The sequence below is a fragment of the Pygocentrus nattereri genome, chromosome 20 (assembly GCF_015220715.1).
Source record: "Pygocentrus nattereri isolate fPygNat1 chromosome 20, fPygNat1.pri, whole genome shotgun sequence".
Classification (NCBI taxonomy): Eukaryota; Metazoa; Chordata; class Actinopteri; order Characiformes; family Serrasalmidae; genus Pygocentrus; species Pygocentrus nattereri.
Window position 1 is genome coordinate 36,753,987 of NC_051230.1, and position 13,203 is coordinate 36,767,189.

The 13,203-nt window shown below is 43.9% G+C and overlaps 1 protein-coding gene across 1 annotated transcript; it reads left to right on the forward strand.

Moving 5' to 3' along the window:
• Window positions 1-11,441: 11,441 nt before the first annotated feature.
• LOC108414423 (epidermal differentiation-specific protein-like) lies at window positions 11,442-12,455 on the forward strand. The gene has a single exon (XM_017687286.2). The coding sequence runs from the start codon at window positions 11,442-11,444 to the stop codon at window positions 12,453-12,455; it is 1,014 nt and encodes a 337-aa protein (XP_017542775.2).
• Window positions 12,456-13,203: the final 748 nt, after the last annotated feature.

Genomic DNA, 13,203 nt, shown 5'->3' on the forward strand with positions numbered 1-13,203 from the left:
ATCCAGTTTTAGCTAGCCCTGACTTTGATAAGCCTTTCGTCATTCAGACAGATGCGTCAGGACTTGGGTTGGGCGCTGTGTTGTTACAGGGTGAGGGGGAGGATCGTAAGCCTGTCCTGTACATTAGTAGGAAACTGTTCCCAAGGGAGGTAAAGTACTCCACGATCGAGAAGGAGGCTCTTGCCATCAAGTGGGCCCTTGACTCCCTAAGGTACTATCTTCTTGAAAATGACTTTGTTTTAGAAACTGATCATAGGGCTCTCCAATGGATTAGGAGAATGAAAGACTCTAATGCCAGAATCACCAGGTGGTATCTGTCTCTCCAGCCCTTCCGTTTTGATATTGTTTACAGGAGAGGTTCCCAGAATGTGACAGCAGATTTTTTATCTCGTCATTGGGATGGTACGGACCTTGTCGAGGGGGGTGTGTAATGATGTATGGCATCCCTACACATTACCATCTAAGTAACCTGTGTGTGCATACTTACCTGTTGCAATTGGGCACTGTTCATACTTACCTGTGGGGTTCTAAAAGAGTACCTATGGGTTAGCTCTGCTTATACTTACCTGGGTGAGTTCATCCTCTGTAGAAGGGGAGGGGACTGGTGGACCTACATGAACGGGGACAATGTGCATTATTAATTGCGCTGGGGTTATAATGTACTGCCGAGGTTTTATTGGACATTGGGAATATGTTTGATTTTGCCTTTGCCCATGTTTGTTGTTTATTGTACTTTTTGTGTATATACTGATTATGTAACTTACCTGTTATCAAACATGGTATGTTCAGGGGAGGTGCTTAGCATATAAATACCTACCTGATATGGAGGTTGGGAGAGGTTGGATGGCTGACTCTGAGCTAGACTGTGGTAGACAGTCTATCCATTATGTGACTTTCATGACTTTGTAGTCATTTAGTCTTAATCCTCTGAGAGGTTATTTGTTTTTGTTTGTTTATTTTTTTTGTCTGGCGCGCTTGTAAATAGTTGCACTGTTGTGGTGGAAATAAATTCCCACTCTAAAGGATCCTCTACTTTCCTGCAATTTTTACATTCTGCTCATCCCGTGCCCAAGGCTAATCGCCCAACACTACCCATAAAGTGTATTTTGTGGATACCGATCCGGTAGACATGACTCGCACTTTATCACACACAGACACATATAAAACACACAGACACACACCGCACACTCACCCTCACTGACCCGTCAGCCTCCACACACTGACTCTCACTGACCCAGCAGCCACAGCTCAGTACTCAGCCCTACTGCTCCACCTTACGCGCCGTAGCACTGACTGCTAAGGATTTAAGGAGGAGTGACAGATCAGACAGAGATGAGATCTTTAAAGTCCAACCAACTTTCCTCAGCACAGAACAGTCACGCTGTTTTTTAGGTCCAACCAACTCTCCCCAGCATGGGACACACCCACAATGATCTTTAGGTCCAACCAACTCTCCCCAGCATGGGACACAACCACAATGATCTTTAGGTCCAAGTGTCTCTCCCCAGCATGGGACACACCCACAATGATCTTTAGGTCCAACCAACTCTCCCCAGCATGGGACACAACCACAATGATCTTTAGGTCCAACCAACTCTCCCCAGCATGGGACACAACCACAATGATCTTTAGGTCCAAGTGTCTCTCCCCAGCATGGGACACAACCACAATGATCTTTAGGTCCAAGTGTCTCTCCCCAGCATGGGACACAACCACAATGATCTTTAGGTCCAAGTGTCTCTCCCCAGCATGGGACACAACCACAATGATCTTTAGGTCCAACTGTCTCTCCCCAGCATGGGACACAACCACAATGATCTTTAGGTCCAACTGTCTCTCCCCAGCATGGGACACAACCACAATGATCTTTAGGTCCAACTGTCTCTCCCCAGCATGGGACACAACCACAATGATCTTTAGGTCCAAGTGTCTCTCCCCAGCATGGGACACAACCACAATGATCTTTAGGTCCAAGTGTCTCTCCCCAGCATGGGACACAACCACAATGATCTTTAGGTCCAACTGTCTCTCCCCAGCATGGGACACAACCACAATGATCTTTAGGTCCAACTGTCTCTCCCCAGCATGGGACACAACCACAATGATCTTTAGGTCCAACTGTCTCTCCCCAGCACGGGACACAACCACAATGATCTTTAGGTCCAACTGTCTCTCCCCAGCACGGGACACAACCACAATGATCTTTAGGTCCAACTGTCTCTCCCCAGCACGGGACACAACCACAATGATCTTTAGGTCCAACTGTCTCTCCCCAGCATGGGACACAACCACAATGGTCTTTAGGTCCAACTGTCTCTCCCCAGCATGGGACACATTACACTGTGATTCTGTGTTATATGAATGACTCCGCCCACAAAATAAACAACACAACACAGCTCGAGTCCTGCACTGCAGTTTTACTGCCTTTACATATGATATTTTAATAAAATAATCACAGTCGCATCATTTTACCATCTTAAAAAGGTTCAATTCAGTGGTTGGAATATAAAGACTATACAGTTTGGCCAGTAGAGGGAGCTCTGCACTCACTGCTCCACTTCAAACTCTGCCTCCAAGCGCAGCCATTGGCTGACAAGCCACTGAGTGCTGTCGTGTTATTGGCTCCTTAAATTAGAATTAGAATCATTATTTAATAACTGAAGAAACTCATAGATGGTCTTCATGTAAACATTCACTGACTGTCCACTTCATTAAGTCCACCTCCTTGTTTCTACGCTCACTGTCCACTTTATCAGCTCCACTTACTGTATAGGACAAGGTGTAGACAGTGGGCAGGTAACAGGAGACTGTGGCCTGAGGTCAGCTCTATCAATACAGTGAACTATTTTGACCTCTTCAAAGGTGTAGACAGTGAAGAGCTTCAGGAAAGCTCAGAGTCATCAAACTTCCTCTAATGAATGTTTAGCAAAGCAAACACAGAATTAAGGATTAGATTTGGCGATTGATTCAGAAATGAGAGCAGATTCAACAGGAGAATGAAGAGACAGGGGTTAGACAGCTGAGATAAGAGGGGTGTTACTACAGAGAGATGGTGAGGAGGTTGAGGGAACTGTTGGGAGATTTGACTATTTTTGTCTGTGAGAAATCTCTGAAAGACACTGAACTGGTAAACAGTGTGGGGAGAAGATTATTGGTAGTATAGAAAAGTATTTGGGGCTTAGTTCCAGTACTTTCAGTGACAGATGACCTTCACAGTGTAAGAGTAGCATTTAAAGCAGCTCTATATCTAAGCATATGGTCTGACTAAGCCAGTTCCAGCAACCGATGATCAGAATGCCAAGGCTCACGCCTTCGCACACTGCCCGATCCACAAAGCATCAAACCCTACTACTGCCCCTCCCATCGGTGGAGGGTCAATGGACAGTTTGTCCATCACAAACACCATGTTTGAACACAAGGATGTCCAACATGGCACCAGGACACCCTAGGCCGCAGTTCAAGGATTGACTTTGTAGTCGTGTCATCGGACCTGCGGCCATGTGTTTTGGACACTCAGGTAAATAGAGGTGCTGAGCTGTCAGCTGATCACTAGCACTGTATATAGTGGAGATGGTGTGCTGCTGACTTCGACTGAAGACGTCATTGGGCGGTGGAAGGAATACTTTGAGGACCTTCTCAATCCCACGGACACGTTCTCCATTTGTGGTTGGTTAGTGTAGTGGGTAACACCTCTGCCTTCTGTGCTGTAGACTGGGGTTCAGTCCCCCGCCTGGGTCAGAACCCTACACTACACCAATAAGAGTTCTTGGGCAAGACTCCTAACACCACCTTGGCCCCCCTGTGTAAAATGATCAAGTTGTAAGTCGCTCTGGATAAGAGCGTCAGCCAAATGCCTTGAATGTAATTTTGACCCAGAACTTGGTAGGATGGTGTATGAGTGAGTTCCCGGCTGATATATTTTCTTCACGTTCGTTTACTTATTGATACGGCTAAAAAATGAGAACTTAACCATTTATAAACTTTTCATAAAGTCATGTTCAATGTATTTAATCATTCTAAATTAAAACACATTAATATTTATATTTTATAATATATCTGTCACGATTGGCCCCTCCCAGTCCTGTCCATGTGCTCATGTTTTGGTTGTGTAACTCCACCCCTGATTGTTTTCACCTGTCCCTCATTGTTCTGTGTATTTAAGCCCTGTGTTTGCCCTTTGTTTTCGCTGGTCGTTGTATGCTTGTCGTTTTGGTGTTGTTTGCTGTAACCAGCTGTTTATCATGTCCTACCCTCAATCTGTTCGTGTTGGCTCTTTGACCCTGGACCGTTATGACCCTGATTTTGGATTTGCCCTCAATAAAAGTCGCTTACCTCCGCACTTGCGTCCGCTACCTCGCTCCCCGTTACAGAACGACCAGCCGCCTATGGACGCAGCAGGTAAGCGACACACTGGCCTGTGGCAGTTCCGTTGGGACGAAACTCCGGCTGTTTCCACGCAGCCCGAGTTACCCGCGTCTCAACGCCGCCCCGCCAGTGAGAGTGAATCCCCTGGCGCTGTGGGAACACGAGCGTCTCGGCGGTCCCGCAAAAAAGCGAAGGCCCTTCCCGCCTTGTGTCCGGGCGACGAGAGCTCAGATAAGCACCTTGGGTCCACCCGGCTTGAACAACACTGCAGGGAGGAGCGACCTGCAGCGCAAGTCGAGGTGAGACGGAAGGAGCATTCAGATGACCCGTTTTTTGGAACTCGACTCGTTCGCAAGTGCCACTGCGAGCTGCCTATCGCTCGAGTGAGCCTTGGGAACGGCCGAGTGGGTCCAGTGTCTGTGTGTTCCTCCAGGTTGGAGCAGAGGTCCCCAGCCCGAAAGCCTGATCCCGTGGCCGCACCCCGCGGCACTCCTGCGCCTCCGGACCCGCCGCCAGTCGCCGCGCCTGCGGACCCGCTGCCTGCCTCCGTGGACGTCGTAGCAGGCCCGCCTGCCTCCGTGGACATTACATCCCCTTTGTTCCCGCCCATCCCGCCCTCGCCTGTGTCTGTTGCCCCTGGGCCTTCCGTTCCTCCTGTCTCGGTTCCCTGTGGTCCTTCTGTGCCTCCTGTGTCTGTTTCTGTTCCTTTGTTTCTGCCCTGTTCGGTCCCCGGTTTTGTCCTGTTCCCTACTGTTGTGTCTGTCTCGGTTCCCGTTCCTGTTGTGATTCCCATTCCTGTGTCTCCTTTTGTTTCTGTTCCTGTTTCTGTTTCCGTGCCCATTTCCGTTCCTGTGTCTGTCTTGGTGCCTGTTCCCCTGTCTTTTGCGTGGTCTGTCTTGCGTTCTTGTTTTCCTCGTCCTGTGTCTCCGGTCGTCTCTCGGTCGGCATCGTTTTTTGTTGTGCCTCCTCGTCCTCCCTCCGTTTTTTGTCCTCGTTCTGTTTCGTCTGTTTCTGTGTCTGGTGTGTCTCCGTCTGTGTCTGTTCCTGTTTCTTGTGGTTCTGCCTCTGTGCCCGTTTCTGCCTCTTGTAGTTCTGCCTCTGTGCCCGTTTCTGCCTCTTGTAGTTCTTCCTCTGTGCCCGTTTCTGCCTCTACTCCTGTGTCTTTGCCTGTCTGTGTAGTTTGTTTCGGTTTTTGGTCTTTTGTGTCTGTTTTTGTTCTGTTTTTTGGTTGGCACGCCCGGTGTGCGTGCCTTTGGGGGTGGGGGACTGTCACGATTGGCCCCTCCCAGTCCTGTCCATGTGCTCGTGTTTTGGTTTTGTAACTCCACCCCTGATTGTTTTCACCTGTCCCTCATTGTTCTGTGTATTTAAGCCCTGTGTTTGCCCTTTGTTTTCGCTGGTTGTTGTATGCTTGTCGTTTTGGTGTTGTTTGCCGTAACCAGCTGTTTATCATGTCCTACCCTCAATCTGTTCGTGTTGGCTCTTTGACCCTGGACCGTTATGACCCTGATTTTGGATTTGCCCTCAATAAAAGTTGTTTACCTCCGCACTTGCGTCCGCTAACTCGCTCCCCGTCACAATATCATGTGTAGCTCATTTGTGACGTCAGATCTCAAATACACCGTATATTCGGTATAATCAAAATGCGAAGTGCTAAAATGTCTCTTTTCTCATTTATTCTTACGAAATAAATGACCAACCTGAAAATAAGGCCAACATGTGCTCCACTGATGACTGTGGAATATTGCTCTGGTGGGAAAGCACTTCACTTCACCTGTGGATGAAATAAAATCACAGTGGTGGTGATGGAATGTATGTGATGCCAATGCTTTCATTCAGAATTTCAAGTTGGTGTTCAGTTCTTCTCACTACTGCACTTATATTTGGTTTGCAGAATGATCATCTACAGCTGCCTACTGCTGTAGAACGTGTTCCAGAGAACTACAAGAGTAACAGTGCACGTCCATGTGGGTGTTGTGCAAGTTTTATCTTTTGCTTCTCAGTCTTTTACATCCCTTCATCCCACATTGGCTTCACACTAAGGATCCCTTTTACCCAACAGACCTCTTGCGCAATGTAGCACAACACATCTCTTCTAGTGCCTGTCAATTGCTGTGTATCTAGACATGTGATCTCCTCACCTTTCAGTAGTTTTTATTAGTTTATACAGTGTTATGTATATGTGTGTATATATATATATATATATATTGTTATTGTTGTGCATTTTACAGCGTTTGTTGTTGTGTATATACTGTTTTACTTATTGCTGTTTTTATCTACTTAGTGACATTAGCTTCTGAAGATCTCTTTGGAATACCAAGTGAATGACCTCTAAGGGGGCTCTGCTGTCACTTCTTTGGTTTGTTTCCTTGGTTACTTTAAACTTTGCTTTCAGACTTTTGACTGTTCTTTGATGCTCCAGCCTCGCTCTCCTACGGCCACGTTCGAGCATTTCTTTCGAAATCTCTTTGAACACGGGGTGGGCGTGATAAGGCTTTTCTCATTTTTTATTACAGAAACATCAGCGTAAACGTCTATGAGGTCTCAGCAGCATGAAATGCCGAGTTGTACTGACGTAAAAGTGGCATGATGTCCAGTTTGGCTGTTCACTCTGAGTCGCATTGCCGCAGATCGGATACGGATCAGATTTCAGTTCCACATCTGAAAGCATCTCAAATCGGAATTGAAAATGTCAGACTCAGCGTGTTAAACTGTTCACACGGACACACAGACACATATCTGTGTCACATATGAGGATTTTGGCCAATTTTACTTGCTGTATAAACGTAGCCTTAATGACTGAAAACAGGTGTTGCTTTCAGTCCAATTGCCACAGGTGTATACAATCAAGCACCTAGCAGTGCAGTCACCTTTACACACATTTGTGAAAAATCAGTGTTAAGATGAGACTCACGACAAGGGTTTGGACTCAGGTGCAGGTTTAATAAGGTAAACCATTAATCTTGTAGAAGCAGAGTTCATTCTTGATACATACAAGTCCAGCAAACTCAGAACAAACACTAACCAATACTCCAAAAACACATTTGATGTATAGTGTATAGATTTTATAATATATATTGGAATATACATTATATAATGTTAATATCATGAGTTCAAAATGAGTTCACAAATCAAAATCCATATACTTTATTCAAAGATGTGTCCTGTTTCCTTTTGCCACACCTCTTCCTGGCTTCACTACTCACACCATTGCAAACTCCAACACCCAGAATCCTCTTGGAGGTCACCTGACTTCAGACTCCATACAGTCCATCTGCCCCCGTTCAGCTTGTCCTGACTGTTGATGTCTGTCACCTGTAGTTGTTGTGATGTGTGTCATTGGCGTTAGTATAAAGCCTGGGCTTCTAGCTTAGGTTGTGTTGTATCTGCCTGCTGTTTATTACTGAGCCTTTTATCTGTATCCATTTGTCTTTGTCTTTGGTTTCTCATTTACATCTGTTTACCCCCTTTTCCACATTCGTGTTCAGACCTTCTGTCTGCCTTTAGCTTTTAAATTGACTTGAAATGAATGTGCTCAGTCATATGAGAACTATATTCATGTTGGTTTCATATGTTTTTGAATAACTTTGAGACCACTGTCATCACAGGATTCATAGGATTAAAGAAGATATTCAATATCAATTAACCAAGAACAAATTTCAAGAACAAATATTTCATAATTTTTAATGATTAGGAATAATTTGGGGGGGATTTTATAAATTTTTGTTGCATGTTCCATTTTCTTCTCATTTTTTCCTTGAATAAAAAGAGTTATATTAATAAGACAAAGATAAGATGATGCTTTATTAGTCCCACAGCAGGGAAATTCTCAGTACCACGTCAGTGAAGGCAGAGCAAGGCACTCAAGAAAAGTCTAACAAAAAGAGTATAAACAAATAACATTTACGGCATTTGGCTGACGCTCTTCTCCAGAGCGACTTACAGTTTGATCATTTTACACAGGGAGGCCAAGGCGGTGTTGGGAGTCTTGCCCAAGGACCCTTATTGGTGTAGTGTAGGGTGTTTACCCAGGTGGGGCACTGAACCCCAGTCTACAGTGTAGAAGGCAGAGGTGTTACCCACTACACTAACCAACCACTAAATAACCTGATTGTTTAAATAAAATGGTTTTACTAAGTTTGTTACTTATTACCCACTACATTCACTAATGATCCAGAAAGGCTGCATCCTTTATAAGGTGGATCATAATCGGCTGTGTGTTGTGTTCATTAGTATATTTTGTCCAGAATGTATGGAATCAGTGGCTGCTCTAGAGAAACCAATATGTTTGTATTTTTCCAGTTCTATTCATTTTAATGACTTCTTATTTACTCTTTAAAATCCACAAGATCCTCCTGTTTCTAAGAGAGATATTAAGACTTTATGAGTATAAACAACAGTAATAGATTTTCATAAATATGTTTCTGTACAAATTCCTGAACTTAAATGAAAGTAATAAACATTATAAGTCTGATGCCGTATATACTAATGTGATGTTGAACACTTGGTCCTCGGTGCCTAATCATCCTCAAACAGGAAAATTGGAAGGTGTTTTGAATCTGGTATTTCAGATTGATCATTATAGTCCAGTAGAGGAGGTTTCATGTGAATCAACAGATGTCTTGAGCCCCTCATTCAGTAAGTCCTTGTTGTGTTTGTATCACTCCGGATCATCAACAGGATCAGGGTGAGCCTATCTCTCCTACTTTTCCATGGTTTTCCGCTGTTTGGACTGGCAGCACAGTGTTCACATCACATATTTCAGCATTTTCAGCCTGTTTGGTCCTTGACGGCTGAGATGTTTTATCACAAAAACACACATGTGGGCAGGAAAACATTTCCATGGATCCTGTATGTGGTGCAAGGCAAACTGGCTTAAAAACACTGTATTCCCCATAAAGGGTGTTTCATCTTCAGTGATCTTATCTCTGGGAAACTTCACAAGAACCACAAACAGGACACTCAGTGTCACTGACTCTCCGTTACACAATGACAGTCATTTAGAAACATTCGTTAAACACATTCAGTAATGAGAGATGAGAGCATCACGTAATAAACTGTAAACACTCAGTGGTGCTCAGTGTAAATATCAGGACATCTTCAGAACTGACTTTTATTACTCTTTCCTTCTTTACAGGAATCACTAATGTGACTCTAAGCACATGGCATTTCATACTGCCTCTCTCAGGACAGTCAAAGTGGTATTTATGATTGACACAAAGACGATGAACATTAATGACATTGTTCCAGTCGTTCTACATCACATGAACCTGTGCATGACTTTCATACAGTATTCACGAATATTTCCTGAGGAGATGATTTTGGATGTGTGATGTTCTCTGTACAGTCATATCAATTAGGGACTCTTCTGTATTCTCTCTCCTCTTTTCCTCATGATTTCACAGATCATTTGTATCTCACTCCAGTACTCTCAGGTCCCAGGTGCTGAAAGAGACACTGACTGAGTTCTTCCAGGTTCTACCAGGGGGGGTCAGGGAGAACTGAGACCCTCTACAGTGTCTCCACTACACGTGATTAGCGTACAGTGCTGGGGGGCGATGGTGAGGATGTGATGAACAGTATTTGACTGACTGACTGTCACAAAGCTTTACAGAAGTATTCAATAAATATTTATGTATGAACTTCATGTAAAGTCATCGTTATTGATCATTAAATCACATTTATTAGATCTTCTCTGACGTACGTTCTTCAAAATATGTTCATTGTTAGAGAACAGATCTGAAGCAACTGATGTGAAGTTATGAAGGTGATGAAATATAATACAGAGTGTTGCTGTATTGTGTCTGTACAGATTATGAATGCTACAGGAATAATTCACAGGTCAGCAGGTACGGTCATTACACTATATTACACACTTATTATGTACTAATGAATGTATTTAATGAGTGTTTTAGTATTATTATATCTTTATAACAGTATACTGTGCTGGTCATAAACACGCTGTGGACACTTCTGTGGACTCCTCCAGATGAAGTTCCTCAATAGTGAAGCAGCTGCTCTGAATGCATCGGTCACTTCATCATAACTTTGGACATTTTCTCCCTCAGCTCCTCAAAACTCTGTGAAGATTATGTTGAGTGTGTTTGAGTGGACATGCAGTTGAATGTAGGCGTGGTCTGTCACTATCTCTGTCCACACTGGTACAGAGTTACACTGTCCTCCTCTCATTGAGGAAGGATTACCTGTTCATAATAATACATTAAAGATTACATGGCTTTCAGCAGAAAAAAGCAATGAACTGACGCTCCATTCTTGTTGGGTCATTGTGGTCACATTACTCACCAGTTCAAATCCGTCTGCAGGGGGAACATATAGAGTATTTTAAAGAAACAAACAATGGAGAATAATTCTCACTTCATTTTCAAAACTCATTTAATCATGACATGTGTAGTCAGTGACACGGACAAAATATCTTTAAGGATTAAAGCTGGAAAAGCTGGAATATTGAATAGTTCTCATAGCTCCTCTGCAAGCATCAATCTGCTCAACTATCAATTGATGACAGCGCTGCTTTACATTTTATCTGATGAAGGTTATTACTGTGAAAATACATTTATTTTGTAGAAAAAAGGGAAAACAAATGGAAAAACCTTCATAAGAGCCAAGCTGACATCGTATAAAATGAATTTTAAACGGTATATGATGAGCTTTTCATAATTCATGATTTACCTGTGCCTTTAATGGGGGAGTTGGTCTAATAATAACGTTGTAGCTTTGTAGAAAATGGAAACTCACTATTAATTTACCAGCGTTCTAGTATTAGGGGTTAAATCAAAGGTAAATTTGGGTGATGGTAATGAGGTCATATTATAGCCTAAGAAAGATCTAACAGTTGTTGTCTTTCACTAGAACTGCTTTGATGTAACACACTTTATGCAATCGTTTGTCACACTTGTGCCATGCAGTTTCGGTGTGGTGTATGACCGCTGACCCTCCCACTGCAGACCAGCCCAAGGCAGCTATATATACAGAGGGAATCTGGCTCACAGCTCACAGCCTCACAAGCTCATCTCCTCCTACACAGCCTTCAGGCACACAAGACTCCTCTGGACACCATGAACAAGATCATTGTCTACGAGCATGTTGACTTCAGGGGCCTCAGCAAAGAGTTCACCTCCGATGTCTCCAACTTAATTGATCACAATTTCAACGACTGCGTCTCTTCTCTGAAAGTGATTGGCAACCCCTGGGTGGCATACAGGGATGTCCATTTCTCTGGCCCACAATCAGTCTTTGAGGAAGGAGAATATGCCAGACTGGAAAACCACGAGAACGACACCTTTTCTTCTCTGCAGTTGGTGACTGAGGACTTGTCAAACCCTCAGATCACACTGTATGAGCATGTCAACTACCAGGGCAGAAGCCTTGTGATCAACTGTGAGACCAACCTCTGCAGTCACTCTTTTAATGACATAACATCTTCTCACAAAGTGCAGAGGGGGGCATGGGTCCTCTACGAGCATGCAAACCAAACCGGACGCATAATGGTGGCCAGAGCTCATCGTGATGTGCCCGTCTACGGGCCGTTCAATGACCTTCTGACTTATCTGCGTCCCCTGAAGCCAGGAAAACCCAAAGTTACAGTGGTTCTTCTCTGGGACAAGAAGCAAGAAGAGACAAGGTCAGTCACCATTGATTCCATCTGTGGCCACAACGCCACTGACCAACGGCAAATCTTCTGTCCAGATCTGTATCGAATGTATGAAGTCTTCACGACTGAGAGGTTCAACTTCTGCAATGCTGAGGAGATCAGGAATGGGACAAAATTTGATGTCGACCTCATTAAGCTGAAGACAGTGTATGACTTTCCTGTGCAAGAGACCTTCACTGTGCAGAAAGGAAGCAGCAACACCAGGACCACAAAGAAGAGCATGCAAGTCCCCCTGCCGGCCAGTGTCCCTCCCCACAGCAAGATCACTGTGAATGTGCTGGCCAAGGAGGTAGAGGTGAAGATCCCAGTGAACCTGACCATTACAAATTCCTTTAATAAGACCCAGCTCATTGGCGGAGAGTACATATGCCACTCTAAGCTGCCTGTTCGCACTGTGTACATGGAAGAGCCCATTTAGCCCAGTGGTAAGTAGGTGTGTTCTTGTTCTGTACTGTCTTTCTCCTTTTAAACGTGATTCATCACTAAGAAAGACAGCTTCTCTTTGATACCATCATGCATTCAGCGTTACTACATAACATAATGTGACTCTGTGCTTACTTCTCTTTCAGCATTGCCTGGTTATGGGGGTGTCCTGCTGAGGACTGATGTCTTTGACACACTTCAGATGACCGCATTTCCATTTCTCTATGCTTTTCAAACTCAGCAGACTGAGCAACTGATGCTGGATTAGTACCAAAATGCTGTAGGCTGAACATCCATGATTTTAAAGATGAAATAGATTTAAAGGGTGACTATGAATAATGGATACGAATCAATGAAATGAACATGAAATGAATTATAACTCTTGTATCAAATCATGTGTGATTGCTCAGGTGTAGAATCAGGGTTTTTGAATTATGCTCTATTTTGCTTGCATGCTATTTCTCCTAAAGCTAATAAATAAATCTACTACAAACAATGAAAAGTCTTTGGTCTCCTTTGGGTTCCCCAACTGTTGAACCTTTAGTTATTTCACCGACTCATGAAAGCACCATCTCACACTCTTTTCTGTGCTTGTGAAAAAACTTCCACACATAGACAGGAAGGTCTGAGATGTGCATAGTTATATGTAGGAAATAGTATCAACAGTTTCACTGTCAAAATAATGAAGCTCTGTCTTTGCATCACATTATGTGGCCTTACAAAGTCTTTGTCCTCTGACACTT